Source organism: Heptranchias perlo, chromosome 21 (genome assembly GCF_035084215.1).
Source record: "Heptranchias perlo isolate sHepPer1 chromosome 21, sHepPer1.hap1, whole genome shotgun sequence".
Lineage (NCBI taxonomy): Eukaryota > Metazoa > Chordata > Chondrichthyes > Hexanchiformes > Hexanchidae > Heptranchias > Heptranchias perlo.
In genome coordinates, this window is record NC_090345.1 from 16,110,951 (window position 1) to 16,137,948 (window position 26,998).

At 43.4% G+C, this 26,998-nt stretch overlaps 1 protein-coding gene across 1 annotated transcript; it reads right to left on the reverse strand.

The window, feature by feature from the left end:
- Nucleotides 1-1,796: 1,796 nt before the first annotated feature.
- Nucleotides 1,797-26,998, reverse strand: kcnk18 (potassium channel, subfamily K, member 18). Its single transcript, XM_068002710.1, has 3 exons — nt 26,773-26,998; nt 26,378-26,533; nt 1,797-2,623 (listed from the first exon to the last, which is right to left on the reverse strand). Exons 1-3 carry the CDS (start codon nt 26,996-26,998, stop codon nt 1,797-1,799), a joined length of 1,209 nt encoding a protein of 402 aa, XP_067858811.1.

Here is a 26,998-nt window from a genome sequence, read left to right on the forward strand (position 1 = left end):
AAATAGTTTCAGTTATATTCCTGTCTTTAGCCCAACTCAATAATAATGTTGTGAATGTTTGTTGGTTGTCTCCAAAGTGCTGTAGGCTTGAGGGTAGGAGCCAAGCCACATTCAACTAGAAACGTATTGCACTATTTGTTCATGACAACTTTTGAATTGAGCTGACAGTTATTTAAATCCAACATATCTCAGCAACTGTTTGAGGGGTACTTAAATAAGTTGAACAGTTTTGAATTATGGAGTTTCGTTGAATTGGTCAGGCCATTTAGCTCTTGTGTTGGAAAGTCTACAAGAAGAAAAGAATGCTATTTATACCGAAGCTAACTACAAAAGAATAGGTTAGTATATAGTTTGTGACCAATTATTCTTTTTCTTTGTGGAATTGGCTAACATAATATCTACTGTAAGTAAATATGTATCATATTGTTCTTCTACATTGCTTGTTTGACTTTTATTTAATATGTTCACTTTTTTTTATTCGTTCATGGGATCTGGGCGTCGCTGGCAAGGCCAGCATTTATTGTCCATCCCTAATTGCCGTTGAGAAGGTGGTGGTGAGCCGCCTTCTTGAACCTCTGCAGTCCGTGTGGTGAAGGTTCTCCCACAGTGCTCTTAGGTAGAGAGTTCCAGGATTTTGACCCAGTGACGATGAAGGAATGGCGATATATTTCCAAGTGAGGATGGTGTGTGACTTCGAGGGGAATGTGCAGGTGGTGTTGTTCCCATGTGCCTGCTGCTCTTGTCCTTCTAGGTGGTAGAGGTCATGGGTTTGGGAGGTGCTGTCAAAGAAGCCTTGGCGAGTTACTGTGGATGGTACACATTGCAGCCACGATACGCCAGTGGTGAAGGGAGTGAATGTTTAGGGTGGTTAACGGAGTGCCAATCAAGCGGGCTGCTTTGTCCTGGATGGTGTCGAGCTTCTTGAGTGCTGTTGGAGCTGCATTCATCCAGGCAAGTGGAGAGTATTCCATCACACTCCTGACTTGTGTCTTGCAGATGGTGGAAAGGCTTTGGGGAGTCAGGAGGTGAGTCACTCACCACAGAATACCCAGCCTCTGACCTGCTCTTGTCGCCACGGTATTTATGTGGCTGGTCCAGTTAAGTTTCTGGTCAATGGTGACCCGCAGGATGTTGATGGTGGGAGATTTGGCGATGGTAATGCCGTTGAATGTCAAGGGGAGGTTGTTAGACTCTCTCTTGTTGGAGATAGTCATTGTCTGGCACTTGTCTGGAGCGAACTTGTTAGTTAAAATCTAAAATGAGATTTGATGTTGTGATGCTCTTCCACTATTTGAAGATGGGAGAAAATCCCTGGGGAATTACTGGATAGATTCAGCAATTAAAACAATTTACAGAAAGGTTTTCTGTTTGTTATCTAGGACACTTCCATTTAATAACTGCACAGAGGACTGTCATACAAATGCATTAGGCATTGGTACAATAATACTGCAAATGGCAATTCATAGCCTGTAGACAAGAAAGTACATTGTCCAAATTTTGTAACATAATAAAAATCTAACAATTAAAATAAAAAAGATGTTTGCAATATCCATTTATTTGTAAAGGAGATCTCATTTCACTTTGAGGTCCCTTTGCTAATGTACATTAATGGTAAGAAACACCCATGTTCATATATTAGTTGCTGATACATGTTTGTTCAATACTCCAACCGTGAAATGCACATGTTTAATCAATCATTATTAACCTTCTTTGCAATTTAAAACCATTCATAAATCTCAATTTTATTATCTCTCACCACAAAGTAAAATAGTAGGTTACCCTGGACTTTAAATAATTTAAAATTTCTTCTGCTTCCCACCATTGATCCATATACTTATTTGTCTGTAGCAATAAACTATCCTGTTCTGAGTTAATTTAAAAGCCATAGACATGATTGCCATACCCATAATGATTAAAACAGACATTATCATAAAAAAGTTAGGATGATCAGGGACAAAGTCTCCGAAGCCAATGGTGGTAATTGTAATAAAATAGAAATAAAATGAATCAAGATATTTCCATTCTTCCCAAATTGAAAGCACACCTGCACCACAAAGAAGGCATGCCATAACAACACCTATGATAATGATGATTGGCACATCAAATTTTTCCAGTTCTTTTCCCAGACTTGCAAATAAAGAGTCATCTTCATCTGGCTTTAAGTTCAGCTGGGGGCATGATTTACTTCGATCTCTCTTGCTGAGCTGGAAAGGTTTAAGATTTAAGTTTTCATGGACTATTATTTTTTCGAATATTTCAGCTTTTCTCAGCCGTTCAGATTTCCTTTTAACAGAAGTCTGAGCGTTCAACACACTTTTTATGCGCATTGGTGTGATGATGACTTGTGTGCCTCTTTTAAAGGTGATAGACCTTGTTGTAGCTTTTGATTCCGATTTTGTTAAGCTCTGTTTGAATGAAGACCATCTCGATGGTGTTGCTGAGGGTGGTGGGGTAATATTCTTTCCCATCCGCTTTCTTATGTTGTTATAAACTCCGGAAAGCAAAGCTGCCAGCTTGTCTCCAACATCAGTGATGACTAATAGCATAATGGGGATGCCGCATATTGCATAGAGCATACAGACTATTTTTCCTCCTACTGTTAAAGGATAGATGTGACCATAACCTAAAATTGAAAAGAAAGATGTTACTCAGCACAATAGTGAGAATAATGTACAGTACCTACCAGCAGTTTTTTGGACTACCACATCTGTATGTTCCTTGTAGTATTTTTTATTCCAGTGTCTTCTGGAATCTGTTGGTCTGTGGGTGTCATCCTTCCAGTTACAAATGGTAAAGGGAGATATTTCGGTGATAGATTGCTCTAGCTGCTATGTGTAGCATCAATGCCAGTGTGTTCATGAAAATTTCCCCTGCCTGGTATTTCTTACAAAATCAGAAACACATACAGAAAGAACATATTGTGAAGTGGCCTTAGTTTGAAAGTTCAGGTCTATACGAATGAAACCAAGTCTATCAAACTGATAGGCAAATTAATACTGTTGTTGCTTCTTCATAGATTATTAATGAAAACTGAGATGAACTTCGGTATTGCAGTTAACTATGTCATAATGGCTAAAGCAGATTTATTGCCTGAATTTATATTGCACTCTAATATTAACCATATTGTTTTAGACTCTCCTTTATTTGTGCCGCCATTTGGTCACCAATGTGTAAAGTGATGGTCGTTGACCTTTCATCAGAACTGCCACTGCTACTTCTCTTCCGGAGGGTTCTGACGAAAGGTCATCGACCTGAAACCTAAACCCTTCCTTCCTTCCTCTCTCCACAGGTGCTGCCTGATCTGCTGGGTGTTTCCAGCATTTTCTGTTTTTATTTCAGATTTTCAGCATCTGAGGTATTTTGCTTTTTGAATAGTGATGGTGATTGGTAATAAAGTTTGTTTTCCTGTTTTGTGCCATATGACAACAACAAGGTATAACACCCATGTATAACAACTGAGTCCAATGGAATGCTGAGCTTCAATACACTGACAATGGCTTCAGAAAGAGACGTCCACAATATCACACAGTGTGATATTCCAATATCACCTATTCTCTATTCTTGTGACCTCTAAAGTCATTGAATTTCTGCCAATTAGTGTTTACTTTCAGGGTAGGGTCTTATAATATACAACTAGGAGATGAATTGAGACTTAATTTGTTTAATAATCATGCACCTTCAAAAGTGAGATCTGCACTCCAGCTAGATTGCTTTCAAACTTAGGACATAGTGGAGAAAGAACAGTATTTGTAACCCATCATATCACCCAATTCTTACATTATCAATTAATTAACCTTTCGTGGACCTTAGCTATGTGGTATTGTGCTCAGGAGGCTGTTGACAAGTATACTTATTTGACAGAGCCTGTTTTTACGTGTTTTTACACATCAGAGATTAATCTGGTTGCATCCATTACATTTCCATGTTAATCTTAACACTTAAAGCTTTTAATTGGCTGGGAATAGAAACATAGAAACAAGAGTAGGTCATTCAGTCCCTCGAGCCTGATCCGCCATCTAATTAGATCATGGCTGATCTGTATCTTAACTCCATTTACTTGCCTTGGTTCCAAAGCCCTTAATACCGTTACCTAACAGAAATCTATCAATCTCACTTTTTAAATTTTCAATAGACCTAGCCTCAGCAGCTTTTTGGGGGAGAGAGTTCCAGATTTCCCCTACCCTTTGTGTGAAGAAGTGCCTCCTGACATCACCCCTGAATGGCGTACCTCTAATTTTAACGTTATGCCCTCTTGTTCTGGACTCTCCCACCAAAGGAAATGGTTTCTCTCTAACTACCATATCAAATCCTTTAATCATCTTAAACAGTTCAATTAGATCACCCATTAATCTTTTATACTCAAGAGAATACAAGCCTAGTCTATGCAACCTGTCCTCATAATTTAACCCTTTTAGCCCCGGTATTATTCTGGTGAATCTTCATTGCCCCCCTTCCAGGCCAATATATGCTTCCTGAGGTGCAGTACCCAGAGCTGAATGCAGTACTCTAGATGAGGTCTAACCAGAGCTTTATACAACAGTAGCATAACTTCCACTCTATTGTATTCCAGTCCACTTAAGATATAGGCTAACATTCCATTAGCCTTTTAAATTATTTTTGTACCTGTTCACTAAGTTTTACTGATTTCTGTACATGGACCCCTAAATCTCTCTGCTGTTCCACAGTCCCCAGCTTCTCACCATTTAGAAAATACTCTGATCCATCTTTCTTCGGTCTAAAGTGGATAAACTCACACTTCTCCACATTGAACTCCATCTGCCACAGTATTACCCACTCACTTAATCTATCAATGTCCCTTTACCACTTTCTGCTCCCTTCTACATCACTTACTGCGCCAGCTAACTTAGAATACAAGCTAACTTTGAGATTTGGTGCTCCCAGCAGGAAACTATGCTCGCAGGGAATGTGGGATGGAGAATGTTGTGGTCCACACTCCCTTTGAATGCAGATTTCCTGCTGGGAATATGCAATGATGGAATATATCTCCATAGGCTATAGAGGCAGCTTTCAGGAAATGAAAACCCACTTTTTGACATTTGTTCCCTCTTTATAATATATGACGGAAACCAATATGATAGAAGGTAAGTAAAATATTTTAAATTTATTCCTAAATAGAATGTGGCTAGATTTAATGGGAAAAAAGGTAAAATTTACATAATAAAATAGTAGGGAGAGAATATAAGCAGATGTAATATATTAAATTATTTGAAATTTATATTTAAAGTTCTGTTTCAGGAATTTATTTTTGTGATATCAGCTTCATATTATAGCATTAAAGTTATTCCTTACATTTAGGTTGTCTTGTTTCTGTCATATTAGTGTTTGTTTCAACATCATAGCAGTGAGCTGAAAATATAAGTCCTGGCAGTCATTTTCCTGGACCTGCCGGCAGTCTAAGGTTCAACATATATGTGATCTACCATTCCCCACCAATACCATAACCTGAAACACCATCATTACAATAACCTAAAATAGGTGCTAATAATTACTTAGAATTGTTGGCATTGATTTTTCAAGGCCTTCTTGCTAACCAACTAAATGCACTCAGTTTTCACTGAGCACAAAGGCACTGTGAGGCTGGAAGTTGCTATGCGTTTTGCACATTGTCCAGATCCTAAATGTGTGCCACCAAGTTGAATTCTGCATTGCAACATTCCGTGTCAGAACGGTGCCGGAAATCCACTCGACGCCATATTGGTTCTGATGTTTGATAGGCATCTTTAGCGGCCGCCTACGACAAAGGAGGCATCATTTAAATATGTTAATAAGGGTCCTGTGTTTGAATCGGGGGTCTTATATTAAATTAGTGTCCATGCGTGCCTGAAACATCACTTCCTTAACCCGCACAGCAAATTATGGTGGGAAAAATCAGCAAGCAGCTTTCACAAGTGGTATTTACAGGAATCCTCACCTCCATTAAGGTTAGTCTCTGGTTAGTCATTTTAGGCTGCCAGGGTGCTTTTGGGACAAGTTTTTGGCTCTTTTGTCTGTGAGATACTTTTGCAGAGTGAATTGGTAGAGAACTATTTCACAGGATTTGCTTGTTCTCAGTTGCTGAACATAATTGCTGCTGGGCTTACCATTAAGGCTCCCAAACCAGGAGAGGAAGCAGCAGCAAGGAAGGTAGCAAAGACCTGCACAGCCTGCAAGAAGAGGGCAAAGGAGGCAAGGGTGCAGGAGGCATTACAGCATAGGAGGTTTCAGCAACAGAACATCATACTTGAACCTCACAGAGCAGCAGTGTGTAAGGCAGCTGCATTTCAACATGGAGACAGTCACGGACCTGTGCTACCTGTTGGAGCGAGAATTGGAAGCCAACAGCAGGGCATGCACTGCACTGCCTGTGGCAGTGGTTACCGTGGCTCTAAACTTTTATGCAGCTAGTTCCTTCCGAACTGTTTCTAGGGACATCAGCAACATCAGTCAGTTATGCACTGTTTATGAGGTGTCAACATTTCATTACTTTCCTCATGGAGGCTGACCAGCAGGAAGAAAGAGCACTGGGATTTGCCCGCATTGCTGGTGCAGGGCATCAGAGGCTGCATGCACATAGCCCTGCGTGCTCCCCATCTGGAACCACCTCTGTGTCTCAACAGGAAGGGCTTCCATTCGTTCAATGTTCAACTTGTTTGTGACCACAGGCAGTGAGTCATCCAGGTTTATGCCCGGTCTCCTGGCAATATAGATGATGCTTTCATACTGCGCCAGTCCTCAATACCCCCTCTGTTTCAACCAGACGATTGGGTGGCAAGCTGGCTGCTGGGGGACAAGGGCTATCCCCTCACCAACTGGCTCATGATTCCTGTCAGGAACCCAGGCACAGACACGGAGGGCCAATATAATAAGAGCCATGCAGCAACAATGGTCCTGATTGAGCAAAACATTGACGTTGTGAAACAATGGTTCCACTGCCTGAGGATGAAGAAGTGGAGCAGGAAGATGAAGAAGAAGAGGAAGAGGAACCGGAAGATGCGAAGAGCATGGTCCAGCAGTACTGCAAGCTGCCAGAGCTGTAAAGCAGCAAATTATTGAGGAGAGATTCTCCTGAACCATCCCTCCCCTCCCCAGAGCACCAAAATTCCCTCCTTCCATTTGACCCAGCCCTGACACCCACCACGTTAATGCCCTCAAACAGTACAACTTTATGGATGTTCCTGTTACATCACTAAGATTATGAAGACTATACCAAAGCTATACTAAAACAGAACATTTTACTTCACCACTCCAAAATACTCCAGTCTTGATTTGACAATTGGTTGCAGGACTAATGCCTATCTACAAATCACCCTTGTGCAAAGCCCTAGTGCCTGTCTTGTGTGTTCAGTTACCTAATCTAGTGCTTCTACGAGGCTTCTTCTTGGGTCAATCTATCTCCCTGCCCTTGCTCCTGTGCACTAGCACTGGATACATCTCCATGTGTAGATCCCTCTAGCCTACCCTCTGAAATACACATGGTGGCAATCTCTGAGCTGGTGTCTGGGAGTGTACGGTCGAGTGATGGTTCCTGTTGTGCAGTGCTGCCCTCTTCTTCCTCTTCTGCTTCCTGAAGGCTGTGTGGAGCTCTGGGCCTGAAATGCAAGAAAGGGACAAAAGTTATCATTTAGTGGCATGGATAAGCGAGACAGATGAGTGGCTTCTAAAAGCAGCAACAATTTGTCATGCATAATGTGTAAAGGTGAGATTTAAGTGAGAAGGGAAGGAGAGGAAGATGGTTTATAACCCTGCAGGACTTGTCCTCCAGCCTCACCAGATGCCATGCTCCTGACGCGCCCCCTGCCACCAATGTCCATAACGTGTTTTTCAAGTGGGGACAGCACATGGATGAAGCATGGCCCTTCTCCTCTGGCTGCCTGCTCCCTGTTATTGCATGTGAGCTTGCCCTGCAAAAAATAAGGCAGTATGTCAGTTTTAAAGTAGTGAGAATTTTTGAAGACATGCATGTCAGGGTAGAATAGTGTTGCTGATGTTTGAAAGACGGCAGAGGTTTGAGGAGGTGAAGGAAGTAATAGTGAGGAGAGAAGCACTTGTAGAGGGCTGCAATAGGAGCTGAAGGAGGTGGACTAAAGTGTGCTGCAATGGTTGGAGGAGAGTGCTGATAATCAGTGGAGGGAATGGTTGTGAGTGCTGGGGCAACAGGTAGTGCAAGGCTGAGCAGAGAGTAATGAGAGATATGAGCTAGAAGGTTTACCTTAGCTATCGTTGTGAGGTCATTGAACTTTTTCCTGCATTGCAGCCATGTCCAGGGATGATACTTCTGGCACTGACCCGCTCTGCCACTTCTGCCCACTCGTACCGGGCAGCGTGCCTTGATATCCTCCTGCTGCCTGTTGGATAGATTATATCCCTCCTCCTGCCAACCTCCTCTGCCAATATCTCCATTGCAGCATCAAAAAACAAGGGCCCTTACAGCTTCTCCTGTGCCTGCCATTGTCCACAATTCTTAGTTATAGTTGCCTGCAGCCAAAGTGCACCTCCCCTTTAAGAGGTGCAGGCTGCTTTTAAATGGCGTTAGCAATGTGCAATATTGATGCCCCCCTCCCCCCCACAATTCGGCGAGCTGCCAATGAACAGTGCAAGTAGCAATGATAGTCCACCTATTTTATCTTAATTAATCAAGGGAATGAATTTGGGGCCTCAATTGTGTCCACATTATTGGGCGCGCGCAATGAGCACAGTGCCTGAAAATGTGCTTAAACCAATTTCTACCCCTGTGACTCTTTTACAGTGACAACTTACTTTGATCGGGATAATTGGGAATGTTTGATATAAATTGGCAGTAATGGGAGAGTTCATTCCAGTTTTGATATCTTCTGCGATATTAGTTGATTTCTAAAGGATATGAAAAATAGTTTATGAAGTTACTGGGTGATGGAACATGCCACTGTTTCTTGGACTGTTTTAGCCACCTTCAATAATATTCATTTGCAACTTTATTATTTATTATTTATAATTAATTTTATAATGAAATAACTTTAGACAAATTATGTAAGAGGAACAAATAGTTATTTCATATGAAGAAATGAGATCTATTTTGATTTTAATGGGACATGCCCAAAAGATTTAAAGAAGTTAGATTCTTTGAATATTATTGCAAAAACATTTATATTATTTTCCCTTGTCTGCTATTTTAAGGGAGATGCTAATCTGTTTAAAATTAAAGTTAACACTTTTATTAAAATAGGGAGCAAAGGGATTTCATATGATGCATTCAGCTCTCGTATGATAATATTTGAAGAACCTAATTTTAAAGCAGGTTGGTTACTGCTGTCTTCTCCCATACTAAAAGTTACACTAAATGAAAATGTGGATTTGACTCAGATGATTCAATAATGGCAGACTGGTGCATTGCACTTTTTATTTTGGCCCTGATCTTAAATCCACCCCAGATTTAAGGGATGAAAACCTCTTTTTGCTGGTTCTTAAGGTACCATGTGAATTTCAATTACTAAGCATTATGAGTCCATATCACAAAAATGTTTTAATAACCATCAAATTGTCAGTCTCAGTCAGACAGGCCATGATGGGAATGGGAAATGAAAATGCCAGGCTGATGCCATCAGAAAAAAAAGGTATGATTTGGAGATGCCGGTGATGGACTGGGGTGGACAAATGTAAGGAATCTTACAACACCAGGTTATAGTCCAACAGTTTTATTTGAAAATCACAAGCTTTTGGATGCTTTCTCCTTCGTCAGGTGAGTGAGTGAAGGGTTTTAAAATTGCATATCATATATTAGGCTGGGAGACAATCACAGCAATGAAAGGTGTCGTTGGTGTTCAGACAGGTTAGCCACGGAAAACATTACATCCCAGTGTACTGAATACACAGTGCGTCAGATTACACAGAGAGAGAATGAGACCCGAAAGGCAGAGAGAGAGAGAGAATGTCCAGTTGTATTAAAAACAGATAACTTTTTTTTCTCGCTGGTGGTGTTACGTGTAGCGGAACTTGGCTATCAATTTCTGCTCGACGATTTTGCGTTGTCGTGTGTCTCGAAGGCTGCCTTACATAAGAACATAAGAAATAGGAGCAGGAGTAGGCCAATCGGCCCCTCGAGCCTGCTCCGCCATTCAATAAGATCATGGCTGATCTGATCCTAACCTCAAATCTAAATTCATGTCCAATTTCCTGCCCGCTCCCCGTAACCCCTAATTCCCTTTACTTCTAGGAAACTGTCGATTTCAGTTTTAAATTTATTTAATGACGTATCTTGCACAGCTTCCTGGGGCAGCAAATTCCACAGACCTACTACCCTCTGAGTGAAGAAGTTTCTCCTCATCTCAGTTTTGAAAGAGCAGCCCCTTATTCTAAGATTATGCCCCCTAGTTCTAGTTTCACCCATCCTTGGGAACATCCTTACCGCATCCACCCGATCAAGCCCCTTCACAATCTTATATGTTTCAATAAGATCGCCTCTCATTCTTCTGAACTCCAATGAGTAGAGTCCCAATCTACTCAACCTCTCCTCATATGTCCGCCCCCTCATCCCCGGGATTAACCGAGTGAACCTTCTTTGTACTGCCTCGAGAGCAAGTATGTCTTTTCTTAAGTATGGAGACCAAAACTTTATGCAGTATTCCGGGTGCGGTCTCACCAATACCTTATATAACTGCAGCAATACCTCTCTGTTTTTATATTCTATCCCCCGAGCAATAAAAGCCAACATTCCGTTGGCCTTCTTGATCACCTGCTGCACCTGCATACTAAATTTTTGATTTTCTTGCACTAGGTCCCCCAGATCCCTTTGTACTGCAGTACTTTCCAGTTTCTCGCCATTAAGATAATAACTTGCTCTCTGATTTTTCCTGCCAAAGTGCATAACCTCACATTTTCCAATATTGTATTGCATCTGCCAAATCTCCGCCCACTCACCCAGCCTGTCTATATCCCCTTGTAGGTTTTTTATGTCCGCCTCACTCTCTACTTTGCCTCCCATCTTTGTATCATCTGCAAACTTTGATATGTTACACTCGGTCCCCTCCTCCAAATCGTTAATATAGATTGTAAAGAGTTGGGGACCCAGCAGCGACCCCTGCGGAACACCACTGGCTACTGGTTGCCAGTCCGAGAATGAACCATTTATCCCAACTCTCTGCTTCCTGTTAGATAACCAATCCTCCACCCATGCCAGAATATTACCCCCAATCCAGTGATTCTTTATCTTGAGTAATAATCTTTTATGTGGCACCTTGTCGAATGCCTTCTGGAAGTCTAAATACAGTACGTCCACTGGTTCCCCTTTATCAACCCTGTACGTTATGTTCTCAAAGAACGCAAGCAAATTTGTCAGACATGACTTCCCCTTCGTAAAGCCATGCTGACTTTGTCCTATTAAATTATGTTTATCCAACTGTTCCGCTACTGTCTCCTTAATAATAGACTCCAAAATTTTACCCACCACAGATGTTAGGCTAACTGGTCTATAATTTCCAGCCTTCTGCCTACTACCCTTTTTAAATAAGGGTGTTACATTAGCAGTTTTCCAATCTGCCGGGACCGTTGCCGAGTCCAGAGGATTTTGGAAAATTATTACCAAAGCATCCACAATCCCTACTGCCACTTCCCTCAAGACCCTGGGATGTAAGCCATCAGGTCCAGGGGATTTATCCGCCTTGAGTCCCATTAAATTACTGAGTACCAATTCCTTAGTGATTTTAATCGTATTTAGCTCCTCCCCCTCTAGAGCCCCTTGTTTGTCCAGTGTTGGGATATTCTTAGTGTCCTCTACCGTAAAGACTGAAACAAAATATTTGTTCAGCATTTTTGCCATCTCCATGTTTCCCACCATTAATTTCCTGGTCTCATCCTCTCAGGGACCTACGTTTGCCGTAGCCACCGTTTTTCTTTTTATATAACTGTAGAAACTCTTGCTGTCTGTTTTTATATTTTTTGCTAATTTATTTTCATAATCTATCTTCCCTTTCTTAATCAATCCTTTAGTTACTTTTTGCTGTCTTTTGAAGACTTCCCAATCTTCTATCCCCCCACTATGTTTGGCTACCTTATATGTCCTTGTTTTTGGTCGGATACTATCCTTAATTTCTTTACTTAGCCACAGATGGCTATCATTTCTTTTACACCCTTTTTTCCTCAGTGGAATATTTTTTTTTTGAAAGTTGTAAAATAACTCCTTAAATGAACACCACTGCTTATGTACCGTCTTACCCTTTAATCTATTTTCCCAGTCCATTTTAATCAATTCCGCTCTCATACCATCATAGTCTCCTTTATTCAAGCTCAGTACGCTTGTTTGAGAACCAACCTTCTCACCCTCTAATTGGATATGGAATGTAACCATGTTATGGTCACTCATTCCAAGGGGATCCTTAACTAGGACATTATTAATTAATCCTGGCTCATTACACAGGACCAGGTCCAAGGTTGCTTGCCCCCATGTAGGATCAGTTACATACTGCTCAAGAAATCCATCCCTAATACACTCAATAAACTCTTCCTCAAGGCTGCCCTGCCCAATTTGATTTGTCCAGTTAATATGATAGTTAAAATCCCCCATAATTATAGCTGTTCCCTTATTACATGCCCTGACGATTTCCTGATTAATACTTCTTCCAGCAGAGTTGCAACTATTAGGAGGCCTATATACTACGCCCACTAGTGTTTTTTTCCTCTTATTATTCCTTATCTCTACCCAAACTGTTTCATTATCCTGATCCTTTGTCCCAATATCATTTCTCTGTATGACAGTGATTCCTTCCTTTATTAACATAGCCACCCCACCTCCCCTTCCTTCCTGCCTGTCCTTCCTGATTGTTAAATACCCTGGCATATTTAATTCCCAGTCGTTGTCACCCTGCAGCCATGTTTCTGTAATGGCCACAAGATCATACCCATACGTAGTTATTTGTGCCGTTAACTCGTCCATTTTGTTACGAATGCTACGTGCATTCAGATAAAGAACTTTCAAATATGTTTTGTGACACTTAGTTCCTGCTTTTTCCTTTTTTAACACTTTACCTTATACTCCATGCCTTCTGTCCCTTCCTGACACGCTTTCCTCTGTCTCCCTGCTCAGGTTCCCAACCCCCTGCCACAGCTTTGATGCTGGGTTAATCGCCTTATGCCTTCTAGATTTTATTTTATCTGTCATGCCTGAAGTACACTTTCTTTCCGCTGCTCTACGCTTTTCCCTTTCACTTGTTCTTGAACAACTGTTTGTACTATTTGTATTGTAGATTTCCCCTGGGTCTTCCCCTCTCTTGCTGCTCTCAACTTTATTCCCTTCTGACTCCCCGCTCAGGTTCCCATCCCCCTGTCACTCTAGTTTAAACCTTCCCCAACAGCACTAGCAAACACCCCCGCGAGGACATTGGTCCCGGTCCTGCTCGGGTGTAACCCGTCCCGCTTGTACAGGTCCCACCTTCCCCAGAACCGGTCCCAATGTCCCAGGAATCTAAATCCCTCCCTCCTTCACCATCCCTGCAGCCACGCATTCATCCGGTCTATTCTCCTGTTCCTATACTCACTAGCACGTGGCACCGGTAGTAATCCTGAGATCACTACCTTTGAAGTCCTGCTTTTTAATTTATCTCCTAACTCCTTAAATTCACCTTGCAGGACCCCATCCCTTTTTTTAACCTATGTCGTTGGTACCAATATGGACCACGACTACTGGCTGTTCACCCTCCCCCTCCAGAATGCCCTGCAGCCGCTCCGTGACATCCTTGACCCTAGCACCAGGGAGGCAACATACCATCCTGGAGTCACGTTTGCGGCCGCAGAAACGCCTATCTGTTCCCCTTACAATTGAATCCCCTATCACTATAGCCCTGCCAGTCTTCTTCCTCCCCTCCTGTACAGCAGAGCCACCCGTGGTGCCCCGAACCTGGCTCTTGCTGCTTCCCCCTGATAAGCCATCTCCCCCAAAAGTATCTAAAGCAGAATATCTGTTTGAGAGGGAGATGGCCCCAGGGGACTCCTGCTCTACCTGCCTAGTACTTTTACTCTGCCTGGCGGTCACCCATTTCCTTTCTGCCTGGGTAATCTTTACCTGCGGTGTGACCACCTCACTGAACGTGCTATCCACGATAGTCTCAGCATCGCGGATGCTCCACAGTGAATCCACCCGCAGGTCCAGCTCCGAAAGACGGATAGCCAGTAGCTGCAGCTGGACACACTTCCTGCACACATAGTCGCCAGGGACACTGGTAGTGTCCATGATTTCCCATGTAGTGCAGAAGGAGCATATCACGGGTGCGAGCTGTGCTGCCATGACTTGCCTTAGACTCTCAGACTCTCCTCTCGCTCTAGGTCTCTCCTTTTATCCTGTGCTCACCTCTCGGACTCTCCTGCCTCACCTGTGATGTCTCACAGTCGTTGTCTCTTGTTGCAGGTCTGCTGCTGCTTTTATTCCCCAATCTCAGTCTTCTACTCTCAGGTCCACTGCCGCTCTGGGGAAAAAGTTAGGAAAAGCAAGGCAAAGCAGCACCTCCTTCCCCCAACTCCCACACGTACCAAACTCTCAGCAGTTCGCACTGTGTTGTCTGCACACTGTGCTGTTTGCACTGACAGGCCCTTGTATTTCTACAGTTTGTGACTCAGATGAGTCAGGCCTGCCGCACCTTCAAGTACCAGTTTAATCTAGCTAACCAATTAACTTGCTACAGCAGCTCTCTCTGCTGAAGCCCGACAGAAACTTAAAAATTTAAACTTGGAGAACGCTTACCCGAAGATCGGTGGCTGAATGTCCTTGACTGCTGAAGTGTTCCCCGACTGGGAGGGAATCCTGAAACCCATCGTACAGGGAACCCCCAGCTTCTGTCGCGACACTACAGACTTCCTACAAAAACTCAGTACCCACGGACCAGTTGAACCAGGAACACTTCTCACCACGATGGACGTCTCGGCACTCTACACCAGTATCCCCCACGATGACGGCATCGCTGCAACAGCCTCAGTGCTCAACACCAACAACAGCCAATCTCCAGACGCCATCCTACAACTCATCCGCTTCATCCTGGATCACAATGTCTTCACCTTCGATAACCAGTTCTTTGCCCAAACACACGGAACAGCCATGGGGACCAAATTCGCACCCCAATACGCCAACATTTTCATGCACAAGTTCGAGCACAACTTCTTCACTGCACAGGACCTCCAACCAACGCTATACACCAGATACATCGATGACATTTTCTTCCTATGGACCCACGGTGAAGAATCACTGAAGAGACGACACGATAACATCAACAAGTTCCATCCCACCATCAAACTCACCATGGACTACTCCTCAGAATCAGTTTCTTTCTTGGACACATGAATCTCCATCAAAGACGGGCACCTCAGCACCTCACTCTATCGCAAGCCCACGGACAACCTCACGATGCTCCACTTTTCCAGCTTCCACCCTAACCACGTCAAAGAGGCCATCCCCTATGGACAGGCCCTGTGAATACACAGGATCTGCTCAGACGAGGAGGAACGCGATGGACACCTACAGACGCCCTCGTAAGAACGGGATATGACGCTCGACTCGTCGATCGACAGTTCCGACAGGCCACAGCGAAGAATCGCATAGACCTCCTCAGAAGACAAACACGGGACGCAACCAACAGAGTACCCTTCGTTGTCCAGTACTTCCCCGGAGCGGAGAAACTACGCCATGTTCTCTGCAGCCTTCAACATGTCATCGATGACGACGAACATCTCGCTAAGGCCATCCCCACGCCTCCACTACTCGCCTTCAAACAGCCACCCAACTTCAAACAGACCATCGTTCGCAGCAAATTACCCAGCTTTCAGGAGAACAGCGTCCACTGCACCACACAACCCTGCCACGGCAACCTCTGCAAGACATGCCAGATCATCGACACAGATACCACCATCACATGAGAGGACACCACCCACCAGGTACATGGTTCATACTCCTGTGACTCGGCCAACGTTGTCTACGTTGCAGGAAAGGATGCTCCGGAGCATGGTACATTGGCGAGAACATGCAGACACTGCGACAACGGATGAACGGACACCACGCAACAATCGCCAGACAGGAGGGTTCCCTCCCAGTCGGGGAACACTTCAGCAGTCAAGGACATTCAGCCACCGATCTTCGGGTAAGCGTTCTCCAAGACAGCCTTCGAGACACACGACAACGCAAAATCGTCGAACAGAAATAGATAGCCAAGTTCCGCACCCATGAGGACGGCCTCAATCGGGATCTTGGGTTCATGTCACGCGACACGTAACCCCACCAGCGAGAAAAAAATGTTATCTGTTTTTAATGCAACTGGACATTCTCTCTCTCTCTCTCTCTCTCTGCCTTTTGGGTCTCATTCTCTCTCTGTCTGTGTAATCTGACCCACTGTGTATTCAGTATACTGGGATGTAATGTTTTCTGTGGCTAACCTGTCTGAACACCAACGACACCTTTGATTGCTGTGATTGTCTCCCAGCCTTATATAGCGATTTTAAAACCCTTCACTCACTCACCTGACGAAGGAGGTAAGCTCCGAAAGCTTGTGATTTTCAAATAAAACTGTTGGACTATAACCTGGTGTTGTAAGATTCCTTACAAAAAAAAGGTACACATTCCTGGAGAACCTTGGAGTGAACTTTATACTAACCAACTTTATACCTAGCCACTGAGTACCTGATATATGTGGGAGAATGTTCTGTTCACTGACATCTTTCATTTTGATGTGCACATATTTGTAGAAATTCAAAACGTTTTTTAAAACAAAGTGAAAATATCCATATGTCGATGCTCCTTTAGGTCTCGAGACTCCTGCTTGGATGTTACATTGAGACTCCCTTTGGAGAATAATGGGCATTGGCAATGCTGCAATTGTTGACTTAGTACAGTGGAAGTCAGGTTGGAATACTGCACCTAGAATTACATGAGTGTCTACTAAATAGTACAGTAACATATTCTTTCCCTAATTAACAACAGTCACTGCATTTCAAAATAATTCATTTTATGTGATTCGCTTTGCGATGTTAGTGAGAGGCAAGATGAGGCTCAACATAAGTGCAAGTCTTTCAAAATGCCTGGCAACTGATATGGTAACTATTATTACTCAAAACTATTATTACTCAATTACTTGTCAAAGGATTGCTTTTAACATTCATTTGTTCCTTTATTATGGCTACATATTAAAATAGAAGACAATGAGATTTTCTAACTGATTAGAATTGGATAAAGTAGTTGTTCTTTCTACTGAAAATATTTCATCCAGAAGGAAAAGTGACCACATTTCACATATCAACACTAGTTCATTGACCGTTTTATGTTCCTTTTCTCCCTTCCTTTTAATTTTGATCCTAAATTATTATTCTCAATTGATACATTTCTCATGGAAAGGAACAGCCCCATTCAAGCTTGATGGCATTGCTCAGAGGAAAGCCTAGTATTCACTGCTCGCATAATGACATTTCCTTTTCTATACCTGTAATCTATGAGAACCCTCTTTTAAAAATTAAATAATTGATTTTGGCTTTATAATTTCCTCTTCATATCCTTGAGCACGCCCCTGGGTAGCATACCACAATAGCCCATTTTAATAGGAAATCACCAGTTGGAGCCATAGCAGAGCTTCACATGGCGACCTTGCCCATTAAAACTGGATGTACTGGGCCTGCAGCCAGCGAGATCTTCTGCTGAAGGGATCTGTCACATTGGCTGAGCTGCTTGTGCACACATCTATCAGGGAAGTGGCAGTTGCTATATTTGCAACAGATGCATCATGTGGACAGGTCATTCAGATTTCACCACATGGGCAGGGTTTCCTCAAATACAAAGAGTCATACATGGCAGCCATGCAAACATCAGGGCTCTTCAAGTCAAGCTCAGCGCTGTCACAAAGAAAAAGAGTTTGAACTCAATAATGTTCAGGTGGTAGCTAACCACAGAAACCCCATCATTCACATTAGTGACTGTTATCCATTAAGCATTCCACAGTGCCTGCTTTTTTGAAGCAGATGAAACATTGATGGCTGTTAGGAGATTAGGGCTATTCTCCGCATCCCTTACTGGATATCACACTAAGAAAGCCCATAACAACAGAGGACTGCCTCAACCTGGAGTCCCCAGCAATAGTTTGCTGATCCTTGGCTACCACTTTCACCTTCAAGGAAATGCACCTTACAGCTTAGGTACAATGAAAGAACGTAATGGGTGTGCATTATGCCTAAAATAGAACCTCCAGGAGGGGGTTTATGCCATGACTGATGGGCCTCACAAGAAATGTAAGAAAAATAGGGGAGTACAATTACCCTCACCTTTGCCAGATAGCATGCCCCCCTCTTCCTCATTTGTAGCCAGGTATGAGGGAGCTGGGTGACTGCATTGATTTGGTCGCTGAACTTCCTCAATGCTTTAACTGGACGGTAGTATTTAGCCTCCAATAGAGTCACCCTCTTTTGGGACACCTCTTGCAACAGGACCTTAAACTCTTCAGTATTAAAGTGTTGCCTACATGTCTTTATTGTGCCATTGTGAACAATTAGGCATCTTTTCTGTTACCGCCACAACTTCCCTTTTATGGCAGGCTGCAGCCCTTTAACAGCTGTGACTGAACCGGATGTTGTTTTCCCGAACCAAATAGACTACAAGCCAAGCAGCACTTACTCACCAATAACCTGTTAAACCAATGCTCAATTTGGGTTCCGCCAGGACCACTCGGCTCCAGACCTCATTACAGCCTTGGTCCAAACATGGACAAAAGAGCTGAATTCCAGAGGTGAGGTGAGAATGACTGCCCTTGACATCAAGGCAGCATTTGACCGAGTGTGGCACCAAGGAGCCCTAGTAAAATTGAAGTCAATGGGAATCAGGGGGAAAACTCTCCAGTGGCTGGAGTCATACCTAGCGCAAAGGAAGATGGTAGTGGTTGTTGGAGGCCAATCATCTCAGCCCCAGGACATTGCTGCAGGAGTTCCTCAGGGCAGTATCCTAGGCCCAACCATCTTCAGCTGATTCATCAATGACCTTCCCTCCATCATAAGGTCAGAAATGGGGATGTTCGCTGATGATTGCACAGTGTTCAGTTCCATTCGCAACCCCTCAGATAATGAAGCAGTCCGTGCCCGCATGCAGCAAGACCTGGACAACATCCAGGCTTGGGCTCATAAGTGGCAAGTAACATTCATGCCAGACAAGTGCCAGGCAATGACCATCTCCAACAAGAGAGAATCTAACGACCTCCCCTTGACATTCACTGGCATTACCATCACCAAATCCCCCACCATCAACATCCTGTGGGTCACCATTGACCAGAAACTTATCTGGACCAGCCACATAAATACTAGAGCAGGTCAGAGGCTGGGTATTCTGCGGCGAGTGACTCACCTCCTGACTCCCCAAAGCCTTTCCACCATCTACAAGGCACAAGTCAGGAGTGTGATGGAATACTCTCCACTTGCTTGGATGAGTGCAGCTCCAACAACACTCAAGAATCTCAACACCATCCAGGACAAAGCAGCCCGCTTGATTGGCACCCTATTCACCACCCTAAACATTCACTTCCTTCATCACCGGCGCACTGTGGCTGCAGTGTGTACCATCCACAGGATGCACTGCAGCAACTCGCCAAGGCTTCTTCGACAGCACCTCTCAAACCCGTGACCTCTACCACCCAGAAGGACAAGGGCAGCAGGCACATGGGAACAACACGACCTGCATGTTCCCCTCCAAGTCACGCACCATCCCGACTTGGAAATATATCGCCGTTCCTTCATTGTCGCTGGGTCAAAATCCTGGAACTCCCTTCCTAACAGCACTGTGGGAGAACCTTCACCACACAGACTGCAGCGGTTCAAGAAGGCGGCTCACTATCACCTTCTCAAGGGCAGTTAGGGATGGGCAATAAATGCTGGCCTCGCCAGCGATGCCCACATCCCATGAACAAATAAAAATAAATGCTTCCTGGGCAAGCTTTTCCTGCATCTGCAATGTGTTCAGTGCAGCTGACGGCCCACCTGGTGAACCATGAGTGCAAAATGGGTCAGCACAACCCCATTTTTGCCAGGATCATAAAACTGGGGTTTATTCTTCACAGCAGCTATGGCACAGCTCAGTGGGTTCCTATCAAAATCTTGTGTCTGAGCAGAAACAGCAATATGTTCATGTTTACACCTGGAATTTCTGCAAGAGTTCTTCAGCAGGAGATTGGTGGAACATCTGAAAAAATGTTTTGAATGGCAGGATATCGAAAGACCCCACAGAAATTCAGGGCTGTCGTGTTTAAGAAACTGCATTTTGAAGAATTTAACATTTTCTTCAACCATTTCTCCCCTGACTGATTTGGATTTCTTTGATGTCCTAAGATCAACTAACTTCATAGGACTAATCACATTACTATCTTTGGTAAAAAATGTTCCAGAAAGATATTTCAGTACTTATTTTGTTTGTTTCATTTATACTACAATAGTTATAATGTCACAATGGCTCCACCATACACATAATATTTACTTTTTCATTTACTTTTATTATTCAGTTATTATCCAGAGAATGCAAGATGAGACTACTGAGAGACAACTAGTGAGATTCTAAAGATAGTTAAGAACCAGAGAAACATTGGAGACAGACATAGCAGGTACAGGGAAAGATCATGGTGAGATGATAAACTGGAAATAAAAACATCTCCAGGAACAGAGAGAGTGAGATGGTACAGAGACTAAGGGGGTGATTTTAAACCCCAAGAACGAGCAAGTTGGGGGCAGGTGGGAGTTGAAAATAGTTTTTTGGGTCGCAACCGCAAAATTTTTGGACTTTGCATTCCCAGTGGGAAGCCTGTACTTTTACGCGCCGACGTTAAACCCGGAAATAAAGCCGGGTTGCGGTTGCGACCCAAAAAACAACTATTTTCAACTCCCACCCACCCCCAACCCACCCGTTCCTGGGGTTTAAAATCACCCCCTAAATGTAGGGAATGAAGAGAAACAGAAAGACACCAAGGAACACGTGCCAGCAAGAGAGATTCCAACTGAGCTATAAAAAAATAATTTAAGTAGAATCAGTCCACCAACAGGATGAATGAAAGTAGAACAGGGAAACATTCAAAGATCATTAAAAGGGAAGACATTAAAACATAGAGAGACATATGGGAAAAATATAACAAAAATAGAGAGTGAAGTCTGCGCAAAGTTAATAACATTGATCCCTATCCTGAAAATAATGATGTAAGGAAAATCAAGATGGTGGTTAGTGTTTCCGTTCAGTAATATCCTTTCTTCAGTTAATTGTTTTCAGATGAAAATCTGAACATGCTCAACTAAAGATGCTATAAATACAGTCTAGAATTCACAGTGGAGTACAGATCTTGCCAAACAAAAGAATGCAGCATGCATTTATAATGAAGATGTGGAATGGATAAATAGTCATGGGTTTTTGTTTGATTACTTTGGGGATCGGGGAATATTTATGTTGAATATGGTCAGCGGGAGGAGTGGGCTTGGTGAGCCAATTAAGCACTCCATTCTTAAGCTCTTATGAATAACTTGGTACTCAAGGCTGAGCAGTGATTGTCATAAAATCTATAATTTTACAAACTCATCGCATTTCTCAAAAATTTGTCTTGGTTTCACAGATTGCACATCCAGCTGACTAATTACATATTCCATAACTATGCTCTCAGATTTTAGATTACTCCATATATTTTTTTTAATTATAAAAGATATTGTAATATAAACTCATGATGAAGAGCATCAGAGCTGAGACCATTCCTGTCCGTATGTTGCAGCAGGGGCCAATGATTGGTGATCAGGAGCAAAAACCCTGACTGATTTTTTTTCCCTCTTTCTAGCCCTGGAGCACTGAGGCCAGATATGCCTCTCCCCGAGATCAGCTAACTCACCAGAGATTAGAATATGAACATGGTACCTTCTTAGCCTATGTGGCTCAGTTTCATATTGCCTTTATCAAATTGAACTATGGTGAGCATGAACTGTGAATTAGTACCTGTACAATACCATTAGTTCAGGCATTGCCACTCAGTTAATAGACTAATAAATATTGCAGTAAAATCTAATGCACTTTCAGAAATTCACAATATGTATTTCATATGTAATATTTAATACTTTTTTTGAAATGCCCAACAACAATTAAAATGTGTAAAAGTAAGTTTTCAGTGCCAGAGAGATTGTTTAGCAATCATTAAGACTTACCATGCCGTTAAAAGTTTGCTTAGACTTAAAAAAATTGATGCACCTTTTTCTTGCAAGATAAGAACATAAGAAATAGGAGCAGGAGTAGGCCATACGGCCCTCGAGCCTGCTCCACTGTTCAATAAGATAATGGCTGATCATCTACCTCAACTCCACATTCCCGCCTGTTCCCATATGCCTTGATTCCCTTAGTGTCCAAATATCCATCGATCTCAGTCTTAAATGAGATTACTTTGTTTCCATTAGGGGAGAAGAGGAACTTCACGCCATTGCAGTCATTTCAACGGTGAGTCAGCCAGCGAGATCTTCTTCCCGTAAAGCTTCTGGAGGAGCAGGGCCTCTCAGACAGCAACTTCCGGATTTCCGCATTTAACTGCGCCTGTGCGGTCGCCGGAAGTTGCTGTTCGCTTTGCACTGAAATAACAGTGAGCGATGTTAGGCTTGCTGTTATTTTTAGAGCAAAATCCGGCCCAATGTCTTTTTCTAATTTTATGCTCTCGCCTACACTACTTACTATGCCACCAATCTTTGTGTCATTGGCAAACTTGGATATATGGCTCTCTCATTGATATTAAGCACTCATTGATTTTATAGCTGTAGTGTTTCCATGAATAAATTTATGACATTTGAAAGATAGGTAGGAAAGGTTTTTAACCCCCAAAAAATTACTTTTGTAAGAAATCACGGAACAGTGAGAATTGCAACTCACACACACACACACACACACACACATATGAATGATATATGTTAATAAAGATATTTTATTGCCCACTCTTCCCTCAGAATGAACTCCATGGGCTCGATATTGCCAGGGCTGTGGGTTCGCAGCGGGGGGCTATTCGCCCGGCGAAATCAGTCTGCCCCCCGCACGATCGCAGCCTAATTGGATCCACTTACCTGGTCTTCTGGGATCCCCGCTGCTGATCTGCGCGTCGGGCGGACTGCGCATGCGCAGTAAGGTCTGTCAGCTGGAGGAGCTCTATTTAAAGGGGCAGTCCTCCACTGACAGATGCTGCAACAAATAGGAAAAATTACAGCATGGAGCAGCCCAGGGAGAAGGCTGCTCCCAGTTTAATGATGCCTCACTCCAGGTATCATTAGATGGGGTGAGGAGGAGGGGGAGGACAGAGATCTTCCCCCCGGCGGGCGGGAGGAAGCGGCCTGCCTCTGCCACCAGGAAGGCCTGGCTCGAGGTGGCAAAGGAGGTCACCTGCACCACCAACATATCGCCCACCTGCATACAATGCAGGAGGCGCTGCAATGACCTAAGTAGGTCAGCCAAAGTGAATAGACTTACTCATTCCCCTGCACTCCGTCTGCCACATCACCGCCCCCACCCCACATCTCCTTCTGCACTGCCAACACTACTCTGTCACATCACCCCTCACACCCACTCAAACCTCATCCTCATTTTACCTGCACTTACTCACCTCGCCAGTACTCATCCCGCCACTACCACTCAACCCAATACTCATACAATCTCATGGCTCTATCTCATACTCACCCTCTCATGCATCTCTTTCACGGTCAGCCTCACTCAACCTGCCACTACCTGTGCTGCAGCCACAGGGCATGCATCACATATGTGCAGTAGGAAGCGTAAGGCAAATGTGTTGTCAGCATGAAGGGGATGCACAAGTGTATTTGAGGGCTTGTCATGGTTTTTACTGCTATTTAATTTCTGACCAACTCGCATCACACATTATATTGTCACCACTACTGCCACGTCTTTGCGAACCTTGTCTAGTTTGTGCAATAATGCCCTTTCCTGAGGATCACAATGAAGACCCACACCTGATGCCACCCATTGTGTCACTGCAGAGTGGGTGTAGGTGCATTTGCAGGTCTCTTTTGTGCAGACGACTGAGAGACGTCGGCGATGTCCCCGGTTGCACCCTGGAAGGATGCGGAGGAGAAGTTGTTGAGGGCAGTGGTGACTTTGACAGCGACAGGTAAGAAGATGGTGCTCGGGCCAGCCGGGAGCAGCTCGGCATGAAGGAGGCTGCAGATGTCCACGGCTACATGTCGAGTGACTCTGAGCCTCCGTGTGCACTGCTGCTCAGAGAGGTCCAGGAAGCTGAGCCTCGGTCTGTGGACTCTGTGGCGAGGGTAGTGCCCCCTGCAACGCATCTCTCTCTGTGGTTGCCCTCCCTCCTGCTGTGCAGGTGGATGTGTCACAGCACTGTGTTGTGGAGCTCCACGTGTCAGAGGTGGACGGCTTGGCTGGCGAGGCTGGTGATGCTGTTCGCCCTCCGAGGAGGTCATGACTGCAGCTACGGCGGCCCCCATCTGGAAGATGTACATCTGAGGGGGTCCGCAAGGTAGGTACATGTGTCTGGACCCCGGGGTAAGTGTGCAAGTTGGTGCATTTGATTGTCAGGAGGAGGGTGGTGGAGGCCAAACTTTGTCCCAAGTGACAGAGTGGCCTCCTGCAATGGGTGAGGGTCTTCCCCCCCCCCCACCTGTCAAATGGACCTTTGCAGCTGCCACAGGCTGATAGCTGCAACACGTCCATTTGAACTGGGAGTGTTTCCCCCAGTATGGGAAACAGTCCCAGTTGTTTCTAAAATCCCAACCCTCCAGACATATTCCCTTAATCAGGTCTGTTAATGACCTGAAATAGCAATGTAAATAGTCTCAAGTGGCACCCCGCTGGCTTTAATTGCCTGCGGGAGTCCCACATGCGGGGGCTGCGCGCGCACGTCGGCGCGTCTGTGGGGAACCCAGAAGTGGGCGGGTTGGAGCCGGGCTCCCGATCTGCTCCGGGATTCCCCGATTTTCAGAGCCCCCCCGCCAGGAACGCACCCGATAGCGGGTGCTAAAATGGAGGCCCATATGGCAATGAACATGTGAGGAATGATTCTTCAAGTGTGCATTTCTGATGCGAAGCTTCACCCTTAGTTTTAATGGATGGAAAATCATGGTCAGTACACGCCTTACCTTTTGATATACATTCCCGGTGGTAGAAGCTCTGCACTGGGAGGGTGCATTCAGAAATTTTGCCCTGTAAAGTGGTTCTGATAAAATGATTTAAAAATATATTCTCTCCCCTCTTTTCCGGAAGACACTTATTCTTGTTGGATACAGTTGCATGTGTATCGAATGCCCTCAGTAGCTAATTCAAATAACTATTGTTCATGTATTAGCAAAGACAGTGAATGTTAACAGACTATTCAATCACAGCTTGAATTCAATTTTGTCTTCTCTCAGGATCCATGCATACTTTTCAGCAAAGACCACTGAATAGCTATCAGGAACAGGAGTTCTGATTGATACTTCCTCTCCATAGTCTAGGTCTGCCTATGTCCATTTTAGCCGCCTGAACTGACATCAATTAACTCAGCACAGACCAGGGATTGAACCTTGGAACTACTGAGCTATGTGGCTACATATATACAATACATTGTGCGTCTAGCAAATAAACCATTAAGGCAGCTCTAATAAGGTAATTCAAACTCATTAGTGTAGAAATCACTGTTGGCAAATTTATCATTCAAACACTTATACCAAGGTCCTCGCTCTGCTATTTTAACCCATGAGTTATCAACTCCATTAAAATAACAGAAAGCGGAATTTGATACTAGCATTATAAACTTTTGTACAATACTGCCAACAATAGTTTCTAGCCTAGAGTTACTGATGGGTGAAGCTAAAAATAAATAGGAGTGATTAGAATGTGCAATAAAGTTGCCATCGGGTTTTCCATTATTTTAGTTTTAAAAAGAACATGTACTTCATCCTATCTCCACCCTTCCCCCATCCAGTTTGCCATGTTTACTGTTTGTATTCTCTGAAAAACACTGTTGATTCTGAATAATTTCCTAGGATGCTTTGAAGATATTTAATTTTGTTTGGTATGTGAAATTATTCTCTCCCAATAGTGCTTACAAATTGTGCCGCTTGTTCAAAAAGATGCAAAGCTCTCTTAGGACTGATAAAGGCTGCAAATGTGAGACTGTGATCACGCAGAGAAAACAAAATGTAAATATTTTAAAAACAATCTAATTACAGATTCCATCATGGGCAAGTGAAGTATTTTAACTGGTGGTTTGAAAAAGGACATGCAGTAACACAAAATATAATCAGCTGGAAAACAACAAAAAGTCAGCTAGAAAACTGGTATAACTGAACCACAGACATATCTGAAGATTAAAATAGAATCAAATTAAAAACTGGTGTATTCCCTGGGAAAGTTGCATGTTAATTTGTATTATTATTTTGGAGGCAGGTGACTTACCCACAGTTGTGAACACTGTGCAGCAGAAAAACAGAGAACCAAGAAAATTCCATTCAGTTTGATTTTCTTTAAGATTGGACCAATAACTTTGGAAATGCTTCAGTTTTTCCCTTACTTCATCTTTAAAGTACAGTTTCCCAGCAGCAGTTTCAATCCCTATAAGCAAATATATATATAAATGTCCTGGTATAACTGACACAGATACTAAGAACTCGATTTTGATTTTTAAGGGAAAAAATTACATTGCATGTAATAATCTCATGCATTTATAATATTTAATTTGGGATCATTATGATTTTTAAAGAAGGACTCATGGTATACAATTACTATTGAAACTGAAAAGCTATTATGTGAACAATTAAAACAAAACTTAACCTAAGATATATTCGGCATGCATTCTTTACCATGAGTTTTGTTGACAATTTCCCACAGCTCATTCAAAAACTTGTCGTAGTTCTCTGCTGACCCACTGTTACTTTCCAACTGCTCAAACAGCAACGCTCCGATAACAGCATACATTACCAGGAGGAAGACCAGGAAGAAATGAGGAATAATAGCATGCACAACTTTGAGACTCCATAATTTGCATTTCGCAGCAGGTTTTTGCTCTTGAACAGACAT

Coding starts and splice junctions, on each gene's coding strand:
- kcnk18 (XM_068002710.1), bottom strand. CDS start 26,998: ATGTCTGTTCAAGAGCAAAAACCTGCTGCGAAATGCAAATTATGGAGT. Junction 26,534..26,772: donor CAAAACTCATGGTAAAGAAT/GCATGCCGAATA, acceptor ATTTGCTTATAG/GGATTGAAACTGCTGCTGGG. Junction 2,624..26,377: donor CACAGTGTTCACAACTGTGG/GTAAGTCACCTG, acceptor TTTCAATTTTAG/GTTATGGTCACATCTATCCT.